The sequence below is a fragment of the Zonotrichia albicollis genome, chromosome 10, assembly GCF_047830755.1.
Source record: "Zonotrichia albicollis isolate bZonAlb1 chromosome 10, bZonAlb1.hap1, whole genome shotgun sequence".
NCBI classification, from domain to species: domain Eukaryota; kingdom Metazoa; phylum Chordata; class Aves; order Passeriformes; family Passerellidae; genus Zonotrichia; species Zonotrichia albicollis.
The window spans coordinates 20,597,250-20,620,350 of NC_133828.1; the positions used below are offsets into that span (position 1 = coordinate 20,597,250).

At 39.8% G+C, this 23,101-nt stretch overlaps 1 protein-coding gene across 1 annotated transcript in view; it reads left to right on the forward strand.

Moving 5' to 3' along the window:
* Positions 1–22,420, forward strand: part of BMPR2 (bone morphogenetic protein receptor type 2) — a 97,383-nt gene extending 74,963 nt beyond the window's left edge. The window contains exons 4-13 of the mRNA XM_005484170.4: positions 3,642–3,752; positions 4,272–4,363; positions 6,389–6,619; positions 9,512–9,626; positions 11,182–11,342; positions 12,479–12,626; positions 13,582–13,718; positions 17,281–17,453; positions 18,462–19,723; positions 21,418–22,420. Of these exons, the coding sequence (XP_005484227.2) occupies positions 3,642–3,752; positions 4,272–4,363; positions 6,389–6,619; positions 9,512–9,626; positions 11,182–11,342; positions 12,479–12,626; positions 13,582–13,718; positions 17,281–17,453; positions 18,462–19,723; positions 21,418–21,668 (2,681 nt within the window). The 3' untranslated portion in view covers positions 21,669–22,420. The remainder of the gene's footprint in view (positions 1–3,641; positions 3,753–4,271; positions 4,364–6,388; positions 6,620–9,511; positions 9,627–11,181; positions 11,343–12,478; positions 12,627–13,581; positions 13,719–17,280; positions 17,454–18,461; positions 19,724–21,417) is intronic.
* Positions 22,421–23,101: the final 681 nt, after the last annotated feature.

The window sequence follows — 23,101 nt, forward strand, 5'->3', positions numbered from 1 at the left end:
TCTGAGATTTGAAAACAGTGTTTTTGAATCAGTTGATATTTGTCACTGTGTACCCAAATATTAGTAATGATTCAAAAAACTCAAATGAGATTATTGAGTGGTTGTTAGACATGTTTAAAGTCAGTTTGTGCAATGACATGATGAAGAAATACTGAAGCTGTCGGGCAAGTGTCTGGTCCTGTAAATAAACTTGAAAAGCAGAATCTACTGATTTGAGGGAGGGGTTGTCAACAGTTGAAGACCAACCAAATGTTAGTTCAGGAAAATGTAATATCAAATCATACCTTTCATAATGAATGTCCCAATCACAATGAGTCATGGTTGTTTTCACCCAGACCATGAGTTCATGGACAAAAGCATGAAAAGGAACTTCTATACTTGTGCATTTCACATCCTTATTTTAGAAGTGCCTTGCTTAAAGGTTAGTGATTACTTTTATTTACCTACACTGATGTGTCTTTTGGTGAGTTAGTTAAAACATATCTCCAAATAATACCAAGAGAAACATGACTTTTGTGCGTACGCATATAAAAAACTTGTATGAATTATTACTTAGAAGTATATAAAAGAGCAGATGTGAACCTCTCCATGTGCCTTCAGAGGTCCTGTATGGTTCTTAGCTAGACATTTAAAGGTGAGTATGGTGTGAAAGACTAAAAATTAAATATATCCAGACAAGGATTAATAAAAACAGTGAGTTAATTAAAGTTCTGTTAAGTTTTGGAAGGTTTTGAAACTGGGTTGATAAGTGACATATCCTTTTTGTTCTGTTTAAGAAAGATTGATAATCTGACAACATCCAAAATAATTGTTTTACAAAGCAGGTAGAGGGTTGATAGAAATAGCACTTTTGTGGGTGAGGGAGGCATTGGAGCTGTCTGGGCCTTTTGTCATGGCGGGGTTTTTGTGCTTTCCTTTTGGTGTAGATTTACAAGCAAAAGATAGTGAAGTTGTTCTTGCTGGGAAAGGACTGGCTGTCACACACAACACTTTACTCACTCATGCTGTTTTGAGCTGCATGTTATCACTCCATTGAGATGCTCACTTACCCTTACTAAGAAACTTGTATTTATTCTTAAATTTATTATTATTGCTCATCATCCTGACAGTAGTAACTTGCACTATAGGACTGATTTGGCTATTGGAATGTTGACGGTTTTATTTTTAAATATTTGTAAGAATTGAAAATTAGTTCAAGATATGCCAATCTAAAAATCTTATGAAACAACTCTCCTTAAAAAAAAATTAAAGCATTCTTTCCTCTGGAAGGCCAGTGAGGTCTGTGAGGTTACCTGGTGGCTGCACAGCCACCCACTAAACAGAAAAAGGCTGCAGAAGGGATGGTCCATCAAGGAAGGAGAGAGAAATTATCCTTTTTCTCTGTGTGTTTTTCAGCTGCTGATGGGAGCAAAATGCTGTCTTGAGATTTTCTGGTATCTCTTCAGCCTGCAGAATGTCAACATTCACAGGCTTCTAAGGGGAGTGTGCCAAGGCAGCCAGAGCTGTGGAAGAACGTGTTGCTCAGCATGCCCTTGAACAGCAAAATCCTTTCTAGGGTAGAGGAGGGCCCCCCTGATAGAGGCATGTTGTTAAGCCTTTGATTATACAGAAAACTAAAGAAGAGCAATCAAACTCGAGCACCAGATATCATTTGGCAAACCATGAGGGAAATGATTGCTGGTTATTTGGCAGTGGGAAGGTAGCAAATGGCTGTGCTCTAGTTGTGCAGGCAAGGAAAATACAGCTGGGATTGTAACCAAAGGGTCAGTCTCTGCAAACCTGCTGCTCCTTAGTACGTGCTAGGCACTGTCTTGAACTGATGCAAAACCCTCCACATTTAATATGTTTTAAAAGATAACCCAATAAAATGTAAATTTCATTCATAAAAATATGAAAGTCAAAACTACCATTTCCCTGCCAGCAGTTACTCATCTGCCTGCACTTGTGTCATGTCTCATATAGCTTTGTATAATGTAACAGTTTCCTTTATGATGTTGTGGCTTTCAATATATATGCATGCCTGTGCTTTGAATACACAATTTAGATGACAATTGTAATGTGTATCTTTTCATCTCCTCACTACAGAAGTCACAGCTCATATTACACATTAGTGTTCTATGCCAGTATCTTGTTTTCATGGTGAAAGTTATTTTACCAAAACCAGTAGTGATGGTATTTCTTTTGACAGAACAAATTTAAATTTGATGGTATTGTGATTTATCACAAGCTCTGTTTTATTTAAGGGGAGTATCAGATATGAGCTGCGTGTTGGTTTTGATAGGTGATTTTTCACATACTTCTGTCGCAGCTGAAATTCTCTCTGGCATTCTATTTTACCAGCTTTTCATTATTTCCCCTTACTGTTGTGGTTATGTAAAAAGGACAGTTGTTGTCTTTTAAATTTGCTTTTCCCTCTTACGTGGTTCTCTTGTGTATGTCCATACTGGGAATATGAAGTAGTGAATAATGTTGAATTTCTTTTAAATGCAATCCAAGAAAAGTGAATTTGTCAGTTTATTCAGCTAGTATAGATTGGGATAAATTGTATTTCAGTCTCACCTAAAAGTTTATTCAATGTTTAAGTCTTGTGTGCATTTTATATTTTGTGGTTTTAGCCTAGTTAGGTCTCATTACAATCTTTTAAGGAGTACTTTTTGCAGTATGTAAGACATGTTTAAACATAGTTCCCAAACTTGGTTTTGAAGCCAAAGTAAATGAGGTCTTGTAGCGCCACATTCCAGTGATTCTGACACCAGAAGAGTATCTGCACTAATAATTTTTTGTATTAAAGTGGCTGGATTTTTATATGCCTGCAAGAAGCAAGACTGGACTCTGACATGGAGAAACATTTCAAGGCACTAACAAATGTTTTCAGGGAATCTTTTTTCCTCTCTGGGAAAATAAAAAACCCAACCAAGAAAACCTGAAAAAGCAAGAAACTCATTTTGACAAAAAGTCAAATTATATTTTACAACAGACTCAATAAAACTAGTTTCATTTAATTTTGTTTAGTGTTTTATTTTTGTTTCAGGTTTCCTGCTTCAGTCTGTAGAGATACTTCTGCCTGTTTGTGTATTAAGAATTATGCCAAAAATTATCTGAGTACTTAGACAAATCAAAACCCCCAAGTATTTTGAAATATTTGCTTAAGTGGACTTATGTATGTTTTAGGTATTTGAGTGAATGTGAAACATTCAATTTTCATCATATTTGCAGCCCAGTTTGCAAACTGAGATTTTTGTCCTGGGAAAAACAACAAAAAAACCTTGTAAAGGTGACAAACCTGATTCATACCAGGAAAGTGGATTAAGGCACAGATAACAGATGAGAGCTGCATCAGCTTGGCCTTGTATGGCTGTGCTGAACTTTGCCAGATAGAAAGAAGAATCACTTTCTGCTGTCAGTGCCTCTCGCTGCAGGGCAAGGGAAGCCTGGGCCAGGCTGCTGATGGATGTGTGCCCAGCTGGTTTTGGGCTGATCAGCTCTTCTGCCATCCCTAGGTGTTGAGGGGAAAAGGATGTGGCATGTTTGACAATCCAGAGTACATTTTTCTTCTCATTGTTGTAATAACAATTACATGTTTTATAGTGTTGATTCTTTCAAATTTACAATTAAAGAGTCCTCATCTTGTTTGCTTTCAGATTCTTCTCATTCTTTTCATCGAGATGAGACCATCGTTATTGCCCTGGCATCTGTGTCTGTACTGGCTGTTCTCATAGCTGCTCTGTTCTTTGGATACAGGATGCTTGCAGGTAGGGCTTGACAATATTTTTGGCTTTGTTTTTTTCCATTGTTTGTTTGGCTATTGCTCAGAGCTATACTTAGGTCTTCTGTTCTCCCCAGTCCTGTTATATGCTTGTACATAATGCTGCTCCCCTTTCTCCTCTCTGACATTTTATAGTGATATTCCTTTTATAACAGTTTGGAGAGAGTTATGGCTTCTCTAAGCTGGCATTTTGGGACCCATTTTTCTTCTACAAATCCTCTGCTCAGCGCAGCTTAAGTGAGGTGGTGAACATGCTTTATAGTTATTGCCAGTGACTTTGAATTATCAAAATAGTTGTGTAGCAGATATCTGTAGTTTGTGGCTTATCAGCACCTTCACTGCTCATTTTGCTGACTTTGAGAAGATTTTACAGGACTTCTTTTTACTTATTTCATCCTTGCCTACAATATGTAATTCTGCCTGGTCCCAGGTAAGTTGCATTTTTTTCACTTGGAGAATGTCCAGAAAGGAAACTGGCTGATTTCCTCCTCACCCTCTCCCCCAGGAGACCGTAAACAAGGTTTGCACAGTATGAACATGATGGAGGCAGCGGCATCAGAGCCCTCATTGGATCTGGATAATCTAAAGTTGTTGGAGGTAAATATTCAACTCAGTTATTAATCTTTATTTTTATTTAATATAATGCTTGTGGTCATATCCCAGGCATAGTTACAGAAATGAATGTATCAGTGCTCCTGTAATATTTGCTTCTAAATCACAGCTTCAAGAAGAAATTAAAATAAAAAAGGGTTATTGCAGGTACATTTTGTCTAATTCTTTTAGTAATGTTGTTGGCATTTGCTAGAACATTTTTTACCTTGAGAACAAAATAAGAAACCCTGGGAGGTAGTGGGGAAAATTAGAAGGTGCTATATTTCAGCATTGCATCAGAAGATCCATCTGTTTTGCTTGACACTGCTTGCTTTTAATACAGTGTCCTACTGTAGGAATTTAAAATTCTTTAGTAAGACTCTTGGAAAATAGAATTTACTGCACATAGGGCAGTATATTTTAGTATATGGTGCATTTCTGTGAAGTCATTCTTCCCTGTGGGGCTCTATCCAACTCCATGGCAACTAGAGGCCAACCAGAACTTTCTGCTCAGCTTGGTGTTAGAGATATCATCACAAAACTGCAAAATGTTATGCTTCCAGTTGGTATGCTTGATATAGCATATGGAATTTTTAAAACCTTTTAGCCACGAAAACATGAGTAGAACGACTGAGATGCAGAGTGGTGCTTTTCTTCTTTTTCCCAGTGGAAACCCCACCTGGAGATGCAGACTGCAGACATGCAGTGTGAGTTGCTCTAATGGTGACAGCACTGATGAGCAAAGAACTTTGGGTGTCTTCTGACACCAAAAAAGGACTTGAGGCAGAGTTTAGGAGAGTCTAACAGTGGGTTTTGTAGAAGTGTGCAAAGCCCCAGATGAAAGCACTTGTACTGATAATGCAGACTTGGAGAAAGCTGTGACTTTCTCCAAGTCCGAAACTTGGTAGAGAGAAATGCTACGGTGTCTTCTGTCCTGCTTGTTGTATCCTCAGGAGCTGACCCCTTGCCTCCAGTCACAGGGACAAATGTTTTAATCTGTGCTTGCCTTTGGACGTTTCTGTGGGTAGATTACATTGCACATTCATACCTTCAGCTGACTTGCTGCTGCTTTGCAACCCAGTGCTATCAAAGCACTGAGAAACAGAAAGTTTCTCAATTAAATGATACTTTATTTTTGAAAACGTTCCTGTAAGACAATTTTATAATCTTTAGAAACATTGCTTTTGTTATCCCTTCTGTTTTCTCTTCCTCCTCTATTTGTAAGTATTTAAAAAGTTTAAAAAATGGCTCATGAAATCCTTACAGTTTCATGTATGGGTCTTCCTGAAAATTATTTTAAATAGGTGCTTAAATTCTTATGTAGTTGGAATTTTTTGAGCTTTAGAAATGAGGGCTCTTCCTGAAGGTGGTCCTGCATTTTGTCTTAGAGTGGAGATCACTTCTTTGTTCTGCAGTTACTATGGAGATGTGAAAGGCCATTCTTGAAGACTGTCTAATATAGTGGGGGCTAGAATAAATATTCACAGGTAGTCAGGAATTAATTACTTCCTTCTTTTAAAATCTTTTTTCCTCTTTTGGCATCTATTTTGCACTGCAAATGCATGTTTTGTCACTACTAACATGAAAGGTACAACTTACAAACTGTCCTAAACCTAAAATATTTCCCTTAAAGTCTGTGATTTCTGGAGTGAAATGAAATTGATCACATAAAAGCTATAAATCTGTAGTAGGCAAAAGTTGTAAGAGAATTAGCAGCACAAAACACATGTGTTTTATTGATTCTGTATATAAAAGTACTGAATAGATTATTTATGATATATGTACTGGATATTCAGATTATAAATCAATTTAGTAAAGCCTATGTTGGCTTGTGCTGAGGTTTCTAACTTCAAATAGCCTCTATGAAAGCATTCTATTCTAATTCCGGTTTTCATTACAAAATACTCGCTATCTTCATTGTTCTTACAGTGTAAGTCAGGATAAAAGTTGGCATACAATTCTTGTAGAGTGAAAACTCGGGTTTTGTCTTCACCTTTTATTTTGTGAACGAATTGTTTCTGTTTTCTGCAGCTGATTGGCCGGGGGCGGTACGGAGCAGTGTACAAAGGTTCCCTAGATGAGCGCCCAGTTGCTGTGAAAGTCTTTTCTTTTGCCAATCGTCAGAACTTTGTCAATGAGAGGAACATTTACAGGATTCCGCTGATGGAGCACGAGAACATCGCCCGCTTCATTGTGGGGGATGAGAGATTCACTGCAGACGGCCGGATGGAATATTTATTGGTGATGGAATATTACCCCAATGTAAGTGCTTCAAGAAAATCAGTCGGCTTGGTTAAGAATCCTAAGAATAGCCACATGAAAAGGATGTACTTTAGGTTTTGGTGGTGCCTCTTGCACAGTAATGTAAAAATAATCCATATCAATGACAGTTTTAATGGATCTTATTGTGGGTTACTGTAATACCTTTTTAGACTTCCTGGTTAGTGCTACCAAATGTAGTCTTACAAATTCCTAGCTCTGGAGTACTTGGTCTTGGTTTTGGTGCAAGGTTTTTTTAGTCAATTTTGTCTTTATTCAATGACAGAATTTGAAGAATTGTTTTTATGTAAAAGTAATCTAATAAATGTAAAACTTCTTAATATTAAGACATTATCTCTGTCTTATGACATCGCTCAATAGCTGTAAATAGTGGGGTTTTTTACAGTGAAATGTAATAGATACAAGATTGTTGTCAAACGACTTTATGGTACTATAAATCATGGTGACTTTTTATCCTGGTATCTTCTTTAAAGCTTTCTGTAGCATATACTGATGATGTAGGACATGTCTTAAGAAGACAGCCTTACTTTCCAGAACCTTCAAATCTCATCAGCTAACTGAAGGCTTGTATTTCTCAAATTCATGGATTAGGGAACTTCATGCTCTGTGTGTGTACACACATATACAGAAACAGAAACATTTAAAAAATACTCAGTATAAATGTGACTAGCTTTCCTGAAAAATCATAAAATGTATGTGGGGGATATATGTATGAAAGTGCAAAAAATGGTGTCTCAATTTATTTTGGGGGAGTTTTTTGCCTGTATATGGGAAAGAACCTTAGTTATTCCATTAAATAATTTTCTTTAACAAGCTTTTTAGTCTCAAGTAAGCAAACTTGTGTTTCCTGCAGAATGTGAAGGGAATGGCTGAAGCCTGATCTTTTATGGAGGCAGTAGGACAACAGCTGCTTATTTGAATAGCAGAAAGGAGCAGGACAGTGCTACATAGCAGTAATGATGGCCAGTCTTAGGGTTTTTTAGGCTCTGTGCATATGCTTGTATTGCAAGTTAAGTGCACTCATGTAAATACATGCCTTAAACATAGGTATGTATTTACACATTTGTGCACTATATACAAACTTAAGGCAGCAAAGCACAAATATAAAAAGTGACTTAACTGAAACTTCTCAGTGAGAACACACTCTATCAGGTCAGCTTGCAAGGCAGGCATCTAAGAAGAGGTTGCAGAAACTGGAAGTGGCCATGAAAAAGGTCAGTTGTGTCCATACCAGATGGACAGTGGCAAAGCATGCGATTCTGACAAAGCTGGCATGTTTTCATGTAATAAAATGAAAGTTAAGTAAAATCAAGGGAGTATTCTGCTCCTAGGAGGCATGGCATAACTGTCTTCAGAGGTGATCTGGTTTTGCTATTTTCTTGAATGAAAGGATTTTCAGTTAAAATGTCATTTGATTGAAAATTGTGTCTTGTTGCTTATGTAAATAGGCTCTGTTAATGACCTGATTAAATGTACAGATGAAGCTTATGACTTCATATTATCAGATTCCTTCCCAATGTGGTATTAAGAACAGCAAGATTAGTCTAAAATCAATCCACTGTTGTTTGGAAGTCATTGGAAAAAGTGCACAGCAGGTGTAATTAATGCACAGTGTGATCTGTATTTTAGTGAGCAGATGTTCTGTTGTATGTGGAGTTAACAGCAGAAAAGGAGGCCTGCTGTGGCAGCCCTGCTAGAAGGGAATTCCAGTGTTCAAACTGGAGCCATAAATCTGATTTCAATAAGGACTAACCAATACAAGATGTGCAGATGAAATATTCCCCATCCAAAACATCATTCTCTCTCATAATACTTTCCTTCCTGAAAATAAGAACACACAAGCCAGGGCATTTTTACACGGAAAATTGTTCTTGGTGTTACCTTGGTGAAAGCAAGACAGATAGGTTTGAGCCAGGTTTTGTTTTTTTCCAAACATGCCCACAGACCAAAGGAAATAGGCAAGTAAAAGGAATGCTATGTGCATTTATCAATCAGCATGCTGTTCTGATGGGACTCGGAGGTGTAGCAGGTCAGTAAGGGAGTCAGTTGTAAAGCATGACGTGGTGGGAAATATGTAATACCCACAGAATTATCACCCCAGTAGTCAGACACTCTTGTCTTTTCAGAACAAGAGTAAAAGTGTTCTAAAACACAAATAGAATCTCTGGTTGTTAAAAATATCACTTTTATCAAAAGTTAAAGTCAGAACGAATATCCCCAATTTAAATGTGTAACTCATGACTGACAAGATAGTCTTAAATACAAATATATCTCCCTCTAAATCTTGACTAAAAGTCTTCCTGGTTATCATTTTAACTTCACTAAAAGCATAAAATCACAGACTTCAGCTGGCTTAAAAAACATCGAGTGGTGGGCAGGCTCTGCAGCAGAAACCTCTTGAAGCTGGTTTAATACAGTGAATATTTGCCAGTCACCTTATGACAACAGTCCTGTGGCCTCCATTAGAAAGGGTTGAAATGTCAACCCACTAAGCCAAGAAAAAAAACAAAGCTTAAGGAATAATGGTCTAAAGCCCACATTTTAGAAACCCAGGCTGTTACGTCAGCAATTACCTTTATTCTGTTCTGCAACAAGACTTTTATAATTAATATCATTTTTTCTAGAGGCAGTCCCTGCTATTCTATGATCAAATTCATATTTCACTTTAGAGAAACAAAATGGCAGCACTCGAATGAGACTTCGGTCAAATGCTGTGTTTTAAAACGTGTGGGTAAACTCAAAAGCAGTTACAGATTTATACCTTTTAGAAGCAATGGGTAAAATTGAGTCTCCAAAAGATTTTGAGTTATTCTACTGGATAATGATTTCAATCTGTGTTTTTTTTGTTTTGTCTTTTTCTGGGGTTCTTCTCAGGGTTCTTTGTGCAAATATTTGAGTCTCCACACAAGTGACTGGGTGAGCTCGTGTCGTTTGGCTCACTCAATAACGCGGGGCTTGGCGTACCTGCACACGGAGCTGCCTCGAGGAGGTAAGGCCAGGAAGGGATGCAAAGATCTCAGTATATTCCTATTTCTGTCAAGTCATAGATTCCAGCCTTTCCTTTATGCTACTGTGAGTAGGAATTGATGAGTGCAGATAGAGGTTGCTCTGTTCCCTCCTTGGGAGCCGTGCTGCGGCTCTGTGGCCCTTGTGTGGCAGCCCTGGGTCCGAGGTGGGAGAGGCAGGAGGAGGCAGAGCTGTGCAGTGCTGCTGTATCATGGCAACAGGTTACTGAAGAGCTGAAGCACTGCCCGCCTCTCTGGCAGAGGGTAAACAGATGAGGTGCTGTCTGTTTTTGCAGTTCAGAAATCACCAAAGCAGTTTTTAGTTTGTGTGTGAACCGTATGCTGTCAAATTAAGTATTCTAACCCCACTGTAGTTTTATTTATCATGTCTCTGGATTTTTGTTTGAGAGTTTGAGCCCAATCTTTGCTGTGTACAAACAATACTGCTGGATTTTCTGGTACTTTATTAGAGTACTAGCTGTGACAATATATTGATTGGGATCTATCTATGTCTGCATGCATGCTTCACCCAGTATTTCAGCAGCTGAAGTATCATAATTATAAAGTAGATATTCTGAGATCTATTGAGCTGCAGAATATGGCCTGGCACTGAAATGTTAGGGTTTTGGCAGTAAATAAAAGGCTGATTTCATTATATCTCCATTGAGGTGCTAATGTTTGGATTAAAATTTCAACCTATATATCTCAAATGTTAAGCATGAGCACTAGCAAAGAATGACAACTAAAGATGCTATTAAAAGTGCTGAAAATACCCAAATCAGTATTCCTATGTGCCATTGAAGCTACAGCTATCATCTTAACTTCATCATTTTGAGATGTGCAGACAGGTGTGTCCATTAGCAACCAGAAAACGTGTAAGCTTTCCATCATAAAGGAGAGACAGCCAATGTCTGTGAATGCTAGGAGGGAACACATGGAGTAGAATAAATTCCACACTAAAACGAGTTCTGTACTGCTGACTGCTTTACTAACAAAATAAATAAAAAATAGGAACAACTGAGATTATTCTTTGGAAAAGGTCAGATCCATTGCAAGATGAACATGTTCAGACTCTCTGGAATAATATTGTCTGCATACCTTCTGAATAAGTGCCAGTGATAATTCCAATTGTAATGTAAATAGTTGGTACTGCATTTGACACAGGAGTGTGGAAGTGACAGAGAGTATTTGGAATGGCTGTGGGGGGCTGCGGCAGCAGGTCTGTGTTTAAGTGTACAATGTCTCCACTGCCAAAGTCGTGCTGAAATACCCCTTGGGAAGAAGAGTGTTGGTGAACATCAGAACTGTGTATGGCAGTAGCCTAATATATCGTATAGATACAGTGAAACTCTGGGTGCCAGTCAGTTTTCTCTAGGAAGCTTCCTCTGGAGCTCATTGTAAAGAAACAAAAACACTAGCCTTCTAAAAAATAAAGTGATTCTTTATTCATAATAGCTGAGCAGACATAACAAGGTTCATTCATTTTGCCAAGCAGTGGAATTGCTGAAATGGTAAAAGCACTTGTGTGTGTCCAAACAGAGCATTACAAACCTGCAATATCGCATCGTGACTTGAACAGCCGCAACGTGCTGGTGAAGAACGATGGCACCTGTGTCATCAGTGACTTTGGGCTCTCCATGAAGCTGACTGGGAACAGGCTGGTACGACCTGGTGAGGAAGACAATGCAGCTATTAGTGAGGTGAGTACAATGGTTGGATGAATGTTCAGCTGGTACAATTTCTGTAATGGGGAATGCAGTATGGGTGAGAAGGGGCTGAAGACTCCCCAAGAAGAAACTGGTTTTATTCTCAAAATACTCATCACAAACCTGCCATTTTGAAAGGTGATAGATTGGCAGACTGAATTTTCTGTGTGAGATACGAGAAGACACAAGGTAATTTTGGTTGCCACATTCTCTGTGATTATGTGGTAGAAGTCCCTTTGGTTTTGTACTGCAAATGCTAACTGAAGACCAAACATTCTTGGGTTTTGTTTTTAATTTTTGGTTTTGGTGTTAATTTTTCTGAAATGGTGACATACCACATTTTGCATCTGCTGCTTGACATCTGATACAGGCTACTGAAATACAGTGAGGCTGTTTTTAAATAAAGGGTGCCTAATAGTTCAGTGCAGTTGTTATCTGTGCTTTTACAGAAAAACTTCGTATATCATTCAAAGAACATGCTACACAGTGCTAATCATTCTCCCTTAGAAATCAGTGCTAAATTGAAAATACCTAGTGCAGGAGAGCTCCATCTAGATCTTTCCATACTGATAAAAGAAACGGGGAAACTGCTGGTTAAAATTCAGGGTTGTAGAATAGTCCTTTGACAAAATACTGTCCTGATACTGTCCATACAAGTACTGATAAGTAAGTGCTCTACTCTACCACATATCCAAGTGAAAATGCCTAGGTATCTTGCAAGACTGTTAATAACCTTTGACTGTGGGAGTTGTAGGGTGGAACCTTCCTGACAGTCCAGGAATAGAGAAAAAGTTTCTTATTCAGTAGGATCCTCTTCCTTATGATACATACCTTGGTGTTTAACAAAACAACTTGGAACAAGAAACACTTCAGCTATATCATATTTCAATTGAGAACATTAAGTAAGGGACAAAATAATTTTGTTTTGGTACATACAAAACAGTGACAGTGTAGGGGAAAGGTTTTGTTATGACTAGACTGATAAGAATCTAGAAACTGAGGACATTGATTAGGAAGGAGCTGTGTTTTCCTTAACTGTAGAGAATACCAAGCAGAATAGGGCAGTAAAAAACTTAATTAAATTTGGAAATTTCTTCCTGATGTGAAGCTCTGATGTGATGTTTCCCCAGGTCGGTACAATCCGCTACATGGCCCCAGAAGTGCTTGAAGGAGCAGTGAACTTGAGGGACTGTGAATCTGCCTTGAAACAAGTAGATATGTATGCTCTGGGCCTGATCTACTGGGAGATATTCATGAGATGTACAGACCTCTTCCCAGGTAAGGAAAAGAACTGCAGAAAGCCGTAACAGTAGGAAGTGGCACCAGCACCCAAAGCTGCTCCTGAGCCCGAGCATGTGAAAGTGGAGAAGGGAAGCCGTTCCCTCAGCTGCTTCTGCCATTGAGTCGGTGCCATCTAGTGTTGGAGGTGGTGCTTGTCAGGACATTTGGGGGCGAGGTGTGGCTGCTGCCCGAAGGCTCGGCAGGACCTGTTCAGGCGGTTCGCAGGCCTCGTGCTAGGTGCCTTTTGAGCATTATTATTGTTGTTAGTATTACTGTCCAGAGTTTAAAAACACTGAGAGTTAGGCTGATGGCAAAGGCAGTGTTTCCAGTTCTGAGAACTGATAGACGTGCTTGAAGTGTCTTTCAGACTTGTCACCATGAAAACATGCTATGACTTCATGTAGCCTTTAGTCAGTTGTACTTTTGTTTATGATAGGACATTGAAAATTTAGGGAAATCCTCCCTATCTGTAACATAAACAAAAAGGAAGTGGACTTAAAATTTACGCATGAGATTGGTGCCACATGCACCATCTTCTGCCCAAGCTCCAGCATGTAGAATGGATCTGAAATGCAGCATACTCTCTGCAGTCAAACAGCTGTTCTTGGTGTGCAGAGGCTTGTAATCCTGCTGGGCTTCCTCCCAAACGAAGTGCATGAACATCATCAGTCAGTGGCATTTCACAGAAAGTTGGTGTCATCTTCAGGCCCCAAAGACATTCCAAACGTGCCACTGAACCAGCACAGTCTCAAGATGCTATCCTTTGAGAGGTTGCTGAACAGCACTTAATTCATTTGCAGTTAATTCAGCTTTTTTGGACGTTAGACTTTGGGGAAAGTGGGGAACATCTCGTTAGACAGCAACTTTGATAATGCCTTTCATCAACTGAAAGCCTTTGCTCTGCCTTTTAATCTGTGATTGATTTTTTTTCCTTTCTTTCTTTTGCTAACAGGGGAATCTGTGCCAGAGTACCAGATGGCTTTCCAGACTGAAGTCGGAAACCATCCCACTTTTGAAGATATGCAAGTCTTGGTGTCTAGAGAGAAGCAAAGACCAAAATTCCCTGAAGCATGGAAGGAGAACAGCCTGGTGAGGGAGAATATTTTCAAAGAAATAGTGATTTAACCAGCTTTAGGGTGTACTCATTTCTTAAAAGCAATTCTTTAGGTTTTGGGTTTTTTTCCTCTTTATTAGTATTTAAGGATTGAGAGCTGTTTCTTCATGGACTTCTCAAATACTGAATTCAGTTTTTAAAAGTTATTGACATGAAAGACAGATTTCTTTCAAGGAAAAATACTATTATTGTTGTTGTTGCATGCTGCAGTGTGATTACCAAAGATAACCTGTTACATTAATTTCAGACATTGTCTGTAGCATTGTGCATGAAGTGCCCATGTGTTCTCTGTGTGCTGAATGAGAAACAAAAAGCCATTTTTTGTCTTCTGACGTCTTATAAACTAATAAAACTGAACTAGGATACCAACTAAAACAGCTGACAAAAACATCAGTATACTCTTCCAAAACTAAAATTGGTAAACATTGTATTAAACTTCTTTGAACTTGTATAGACCTCAAGATTTGCAGAGACTAAAGCTTCTAGAAATAATTTCATTTTAACTACATAAAAGATTTTATATGGCTTCATTTGATCTGCAATTTTTTTTCAAGACTATAAACATTATAACATTGCTTGTTGTTTTGAGTGAGTGTAGCTATGGCTTAGAACCTTGCTGCTGTGGGCCAACAAGTTAGAGCAAGTCAGCTGAACTCTGGTGAGAGTCTGTGCTTGCTTTCATGTGCAGCAAAGTTCAGGCAATGTGAATCCCCTTGGCTTAGAGGGGGCTGTTTGTCTTGTATTACAAGCAAAGTGCAGTGCAAACAGTGACTGGGTTCCACCTGATACAAGGCAACACAGCTGAATTGCAAGTGTGAAAATGCCGCGTTTGGCTGTTATTTAGAAAAATGCTTCTTGTTATTCCCATATTGATGTGATGCCCTTCAATCTTCAGAGGCTTTGGTGGTTGATAAGTTTGTAGCTGCTGTGCAGACCAGGAGGAGCCCAAGGCCTCACCTGGTGTGAATAGGTAGGAGCCTGCTTTCAGAGGAGCATAGACTGCAGAGGTGCACTGCAGTAAAACATGTTGTAACCCAGCTGAGAGCTTCCAAGAGAGGTGCTTTTATTGCACACTTTGGCCACCCAGTCTCAGGGGCAAAGGGGGAAGAGGAAAAAAGAGAAATCAGTGCCCAAACTATATAGGAAATCAAACCACAGCTGTTTTAACTATAGCCAGGTTGGCAAATGTGGCGTTGGAAGAACCAAGCTTGACAGCTGTTTCTGAAGACAGTTAATACTGAAACAGTTCAAGATTTGTTTTGTTTTGCAGACTGCCATTTTAAATGTTAATTATGTTCTAGCAAGCTGATAGGCTCCAGCGTTATTAGATGATCCCCATATTTAAAATGCCTAGCACATTCTTTGGGGTGTTACTAATTTTTTTTTTTTGTATAATCAAAATGGTGATAACTCCAGCTCTAAGAATTGATCTACACCATTGCTTTAAGAGAAAAGAATAATAATCACAGGGGTCAAACAACTTCTTCCACCCTATGCCAGTTTAGGATAATATCTGAATGAGCACTCTAGAGCAGATAGTGTAGAAAATTAAGCTCCAGATAACCTCACTCTGGACCCTCATCCTAACCTCCTGTATCTAATATATGGCATAAAAGACTTTATTCCATTATTTAAAGCTGTGCTGTTATGTTGGGTTGTAATACCTTCATGCAAATTCATCTTTGAAACAAATGCATTTGTCCTTTTCATTTGAAAAATACAAATAAAAAATAATGCTTTCTTTTTTAATCCCATAATTAAGATACTCAAAAGATTTGGAATCCTCATTTGTGATTACCTATGCAGTCTTAGTGTGCTTCTGGAAGCATCTGTGTTGTTACAGACCTCGATTAGCAGTATTGTTTTTCATAGTATAAAGTAAGAACCTGAGCAGAGGATGTACATAAAATAATTCAAAGGCTTTAAGCTGTGTTGAGATGTTACTATATTCTTGTCTCACGTGCCAGAGTGGGGCCACGCTTGGCTTCAGAGGTCAGCACTGAAGGATATGAGCAGAATAATAGAATAATGCAAATTTCTGGTGGTCCCTTCTGTCTTTTTGATGAGTGCTGGTACTTGTAAATAGTTCATTTTAGCATAGTTGTCTTTCAACCTGAAATTAATAGCAAACACATAATTGTGGTAAGTGTGATGCTGAAGAACTCCAGTGTTGATAACTGTCTGTACAGTCACTGCTGTGTCCTTTAGTGATCCTTAACACATCAAAAGGATCTGCTGCAGGACAGACAGTATTCAATTAAACACTGGTTGGAAAGTCTTGCAAGGAGAAAAGGCAGGAGATTAGGATATCCACTGGTTTAGTCTGAATGGTGACAAAATCAAGTCCTAAAAGCTGAATGAAGGCATTTTATTGTGGGAGAGAAAATTGATCCAGTACCCTGACTCATGTGCCTGAGCCAAGAGGAGGGTATTGGCTTATCCCCTGTGTGATCTGCTGTGGGAAGGGAGATGGAAGGTTTGCTTGGGGGGGAGCTCGTCCCCACCTGTGCAGCCAGAGCTGCATCACCAAGCAGCAGGGCTTGCCAGATGCAAGCCATGCCAGGAGCTCGCTCCATGGGCGAGGAGCTCTTGGCTCCTACTGAGAGCTGGTCCTGGCTTCCACTGCCAGCAGGGCACAAGGCAGTTCTGGCACACAGCCAGCCAGCAGGACTCACTGAATGCCTTAGTGCCCAGCTGGGACTCTGCACTCAGTGTCCTCAGTGCTGGGGAAGTTAAAGCTGGGCTGTGGATGGGAGCTGTGCTGGCAGACCAGATCCTCTCCATGGCCATGGGCTGGCAGCAGGGGCCCAGAAATGTCTGCCTGGCTTTTGTCCTCCAGATAGAGGGCAAACAGGAGTGTTCAGTGCTCATCATCTCAGTTGTTTCCTCTCCAGTTCCCTGAGCATATGGCAGCACGTTTTGGAGGTCTTGAGCTCTAATCCTGACTGTACAGCTCATCCCACAGTGTGATGCCAGGAACACGTGTGTGTTTCTGTTTCTCCACCTGTAAAACAAGTGCAACAAAAATCCCCTCCCACGGTGCAGACAAATTCATTGATACTTACGAGACATTTGGATGTCACTGTGGTAAACAGGTCAAGGATGATGAAGTGAGCGCAGCTGTTATTTACATACAGTGCAGGGGAGCAAAGCAGTGACCATTAGCAGAACTGTGAGAATAACCATGGCATCATTTCCAGAATATCAGCAATCCTTAGTACACAGCTCTCATAAGGCAAGGAGAGTGCACAGAGCATGCATCCATCAGAGGGCTGGCTGAAGGTTGTGTGGACATTGGTGAATGTAGCTTTTGCTAAGTGTCTTCCCAGTTGAAGTGTGTATGTGAGGTGTGTTAATATTAAATTGCACATTGCTAGTATTAGGTTAAATTAGCTTTGAATAAAATTGTGTATCTTCTGTTTCTGTCTTTCACCAGCTTGTGACTGTTTTCAGGCATGCAGAATGCTGCCATAAAACAGTAAAATAGAAGCACAGTATAAAGGTAAAATAACTTAAAGGGGTTTTGTCTCCTGGCAGGCTGTGAGGTCACTTAAAGAAACTATTGAAGACTGTTGGGATCAAGATGCAGAAGCTCGACTAACAGCACAGTGTGCTGAGGAGAGAATGGCAGAGCTCATGATGATTTGGGAGAGAAATAAATCAGTTAGTCCAACAGTCAATCCTATGTCAACTGCCATGCAAAATGAGAGGTAAGAGGAGAGCACATTTGGGTTTAGACAGCAGGGAATGCCCAATGCAGCGCTTGGCTCACTCCAGGGCAGAAGCTACAGCTTGCTGCCCCCATTCAGTGATGTGTGTTACATGACCTGGTCTGCATATGTGTGTGTCCCCAGAATTCAGGCACCTTTTATGTATACAACTGTATTTCTCACAGAGGGGCCTTTTAAATTGAGCTTAGGCAAACTGTCCCAGCAGGCTTGCCTGGATGGGAAGTGACAAAGTGAATTGTCTTTAAGTACACGTGCTAAATGATGCATCAAAATTCTGTTTAAAGTGTTCTGCTTTAAAAACTGTGAATTTGCAGTCAGTGTGAGTTCAGGAAATTACCAAGTCTCAAACCTGTAGTTTTTCAGTTAACAAAGTGCAGGGCCATTGTGTAAGTTGTTCTTCTGACCTCAGCAAGAGAAGTACTGCATGTTGTCTGCTTATATATGATCCAGAGGGAATGACAATTTGCAGAGCTGACTTCAGGGCTTAATAGTGTACTCTAGAAATCCAGATTTGAGAGAAGAATAATGTTGTTGTATATGACACTGTTCATTGTCATGAAAAAAATGTTATGTTCAAATCATAAAATACTTAAATTGTCAAAATAGTAGCATTTTCATGGGTTAGGACCTTGTGACATTTCCCCAGAATCACTTTCTTGATTTAATCTGTTGGGTTTTTGTTGACCTTCTTCAGCATCGCTTCTCTTCATCTAGAGCAGAACCTTAGCAGTTGTTTGCCAACTGGACAAACAGCATATTGGACAAATAGAACATTACTGTTCTCCTAGGAAATAACATCTATAATGAAATTTTGCCCTAGTAAAACCAATTTTCTTTTCAAGGAAGTTGCTGAAATACCTCAGTTTGTACAGTGTCTATCCTTAGTTTATGCGTGAAAATAAACAGAAAGACTGTTAAATGAGAGGCATTATAGTATGAGGTGATTTTTACATATATACTCTTAATACCTCTTTTTTTTTCTTAAAGGAATCTGTCGCATCACAGACGTGTATCAAAGATAAGGCCATATCCAGATTATTCTTCCTCTTCCTACATTGAAGATTCAATCCACCACACTGACAGCATAGTAAAGAACATTTCTTCTGAACATTCAATGTCCACTACACCATTGACTTCAGGGGAAAAGAATAGAAATTCCATTAACTACGAGCGGCAGCAAGCACAAGCTCGCATCCCCAGTCCCGAGACAAGTGTCACCACTTTGTCCACCACCAATACAGCTGGCCTCACTCCCAGCACCGGCATGACCACCATCTCCGAAATGCCTTACTCGGATGAAACAAACTTACACACTGCAAATGTCATGCAGCCGGGTGGGCCCACCCCTGTTTGTCTGCAGCTAACAGAGGAGGACTTGGAGACAAATAAATTGGATCCAAAAGAAGTGGATAAGAACCTGAAAGAAAGCTCTGATGAGAATCTGATGGAACATTCACTTAAGCAGTTTAGTGGGCCAGATCCACTGAGCAGCACTAGTTCCAGCTTGCTTTACCCACTGATAAAACTTGCAGTAGAGGTGACAGGGCAGCAGGACTTCACACAAGCTACCAACGGTCAGGCGTGTTTGATCCCGGATGTGCCAGCTGCTCAGGTCTATCCTCTACCCAAGCAGCAGAACCTGCCGAAGAGGCCCACTAGCCTCCCTCTAAACACCAAAAATTCAACCAAGGAGCCACGGTTAAAATTTGGTGGCAAGCACAAATCAAACTTGAAGCAAGTGGAAACGGGCGTAGCCAAGATGAACACTATCAATGCTGCAGAGCCTCACGTGGTGACGGTGACCATGAACGGAGTGGCCGGCAGGAGCCACGGCATGAACTCTCATGCTGGCACAGCCCAGTACGCCAACGGCACGGTGCCCTCTGGCCAGAGCAGCAGCTCGGTGGCGCAGAGGGCCCAGGAGATGCTTCAGAACCAGTTCAGTGGTGAGGACAGTCGGCTGAATATCAACTCCAGTCCCGACGAGCACGAGCCCTTGCTGAGGCGGGAGCAGCAGGTCGGCCACGACGAAGGTGTCCTGGACCGCCTGGTGGACAGGAGGGAGCGGCCGCTGGACAACGGGCGAACGAACGCCAACAACAACAACAGTAATCCGTGTCCAGACACTGCTGCAGCCAGCATCCAGAGTGTAGTGAGAAATCCTGGGCAGACCCAGAGCAGACGAGCACAGAGGCCTAATTCGCTGGATCTGTCAGCCACAAGTAGTTTGGATAGCAGTAGTATGCAGTGTAAGTGCCTGCAGGGCTGAACGGTTTCCCTGACACCTCTCTACCTAATAACTACATATATCTGCTCAGATAGAAATTTTTTCTGTCTCCCATTTCTCCTCAAAGCATACTCATTAAATCTCATATAAATGTAATTTCCCTCAGCGCAACTTCTGTCTTTTTGATACAGTCCTGTCTCCATCATTTCCAGTATATTAGATCACTATCATCCTTCTACATACACAGAATAAATCTGTCTCTTTCTAACCCATCCACTCTGTCTCTAGGTTAACTTTCAGTATTCCTTGCAAGGCTTCTACCTTTGGTAGCTGCAAAGCATATTGGAAAAGTGTCCTTTTTTTCTGCAGGGGCACTTTAAACCTTTTTTTCCTTACTTTTCCTCATTCTTTCAAGTGTAGCTGTCTCTAAGATGCATTGATTAAAATAATTTATTATAGTAACTACTTATGCTTCATGATTTTAAAGCAACTGATTTTACTGCATTAGCCCAGCCTAAATGGACAGTCAGGCATTTTCTATTTTGCTGTCCTAGCTCCAACAATTAGAGCAATTCTTCATCAGTTTGCCATGTACATAAATATTAATCCATGTAATTAGAGAAGGAATTGATTGTAATAGTTTATTTCAGAAAAACTTCCTTGAGAGTTTTATGGCCAGAAGTCTAAGAGGTTACAATGGGGTTCTCCTTTTTACAGTAAGAATGTAATGATGTAGTTATAGTTAAATTAGGTACATCCTCTGTATTTGAGCCTGTTTGAGCTATTGGAAAGACCTCCTGGTGTGCATTTTAAAGAAAATATATTTCCAGAAGTCACTGTAGTCTTGAAAGGTGCTTGCAAATCTCGTGAGTGTGTTCAGGAAGATGCTGTGATACTAGTGGAGTAAACTGGATGCCAGGCATATTTGGAAATAAAAGGTTTAAAACCAAACAAGAACATATCTTTCAAGAGATGTAATTGAATATTCAGCAATGGAATGTTTAAGCCTTCCTTTTAAGTAGGAGACCTTCATTTTTTTCTTAACATGTTGATGTGAGTTGAAATCTTACCAAGATAAAGAAAAAATAGTATTGCAGTGACTTTCTTTAATTGAAGTTTAAGTTACAAGAAGGGATTGTGTAAAGTTTTTTTAACAATCAGATTTTGACTGCTGAAGTTTTATCACTGTTAAAGTTGGTTCTGCCAGTTTTACAACCCAGCATTCCAATTCCTGACTTAATGTCTTAACAGAGAATGAACTATTTTGTTTTCAGGTGAAATGCTTTGCCAGGTGGAGTAGGATTAGGGGACCTAACATTGCACTATTTAAGTGTTAGCCTTTGCTGTCCTGTAGTAGCCATGTTCTTTTGTACCTCCCATTACAGGTGACATAAGATACTATGATTGCAAAAGCCCCTCAAATGTCAAATGCTGATTCTCCTGTTTGATGCCCATGTGCACTCCAGGTAACACAAATTACTTCAGTGAAGTAATTTCTGACAGAGAACAGAATCTAAGCCCTTGTTTTAGTGGCAGCTGTTGTAGTTGATACACCTGTCATGCCTCTGCCCCACAGTTGCTTCTGTGTTTGTAGATTTTGTTCTTTTGTTTCTGTTTCACATAAGTAACAACCCTGGACTCCAGTCTAATCTCACCTTCCTCATAATGCTATTTTCTGTTCTGTTTTCTTGTTTTGGTTTGGTTTTTTCCCTTCAGTAGGTTACTCCTCACAGGATGGCAAATCAGGCTCAGGAGAGAAGATCAAGAAACGTGTGAAAACGCCGTACTCGCTCAAGCGGTGGCGTCCGTCCACGTGGGTCATCTCCACAGAGCCGCTGCACTGTGAGGTCAACAACAACGGCGGCGAGCAGGCAGTGCCCCCCAAATCCAGCACTGCTGTGTACCTTGCAGAGGGGGGCACTGCCACCACCATGGTCTCCAAGGACGCAGGGGTGAACTGCCTGTGAAGCGCTTCAAAAGCCCACCTTTGTTTTGCGTTATTTGAAACAAACGTGCAGAAAACATTTTAAAAAACTGCTTTCTCCTCCTGTCAGCAACCCCTACCAAGGACTCGCTTTAAATAGATTTCAGCTATGCAGAAAATTTTTAGCTTATGCTTCCATATTTTTTGTTTTGTTTTATTTTTTGAACGTTTTTGCACTTTTATTTAGTATCGCTAAAGTTAAGTCTGTCTGTTTTGACCACGGAATATATATATGTGTATCAAAGATGTGGTCTCAAAATATTTTTTTAAAAAAAAGTAACAAAAAAAAAGTATTGCTGATAATCAGTTTGGACCAGTTTCTTAAGGTCACTAAGAACATAAGCAGACTATAAGACAGGTTTGACTGCAGTGGTGTCTTGTAACCATGTTTTGATTTCTGTGCACAAGCTAGTCTGTATATTTCTATGTTACAAAGTGTATTCTCTTTTGAACCCCTTATTTTCCTTGTGTCATGTTGAAATGTGCAATAGTCTATAGTTCATAGTAGGCTTTACTGAAAAGTGTGTTTCTAAAACTGCCACATGTTCCCATTTTTGTATTTGTTAATTTTTCCTTGACAGTTGAGCAGTCAGCCGGTCATGACAGTGAACTTTGCACATCGTAGCCAGCTTGAAGCAGCTGCCATTATCACATTGTGCTCAGAGGTGACAATGCATGAATTTTCCCCAACTTGAAAGGGCTTTAAAAAAGGAACAAACAAACAAAAAAAAACAATCTGAGCTCTGTACCTTTCTTTTGATCCTCCCTAATCAAAATGTGTTTCCTTTATAGTAGTAGATGCCAGCCTGTGAAGCTAAGTAACAAAATGTTGAACAAATGTAAGGAGACAGTGTCAGCCATTTTTCCATTTTATTTTGTGTGCAGTTTCACCCCCTGTATTTATGTAAAACCTTATTTAGATCACTAATGATGTACATTGAAAAATACATTTTATTCAGAAATATTAGTAATTGTCATACTTTAAAAGCTTGAGTGAAGATAGGTTGTGAACATATTTTGTTTACACAGAGAAAAAAAGCATCGATCTTACTTGGCACAAAACAGTTTGGTGATGAGTCACAAGTCTTTCCTGAGGTACCTCCTTACAGACAGGATGGGGTAAAAATGAGCCTGATTCCTTATGCAGGTAGGTGCATCCTAATTGATGTTGTTGCCAAGTTGAGTTGAAACTCGTCCACCCTTCAGAGTTCTTAGAGGCCCTCATTCATCTTGTTAAGGTTTACTGCATGCTTTTTAAAATCATGGGTGTTTGTGGGGGAGGGTTGGGGATTTTTTTTCCCCTCTGCTTAGTCCCTTCTTTCAGTTGGTATGCACATTGATTTTAGCTGTCAGTGAATGTGAATGTAATATGTATTGAGAGAAATTGTTTATTCACTATCTCAAGTAAACCCTTCC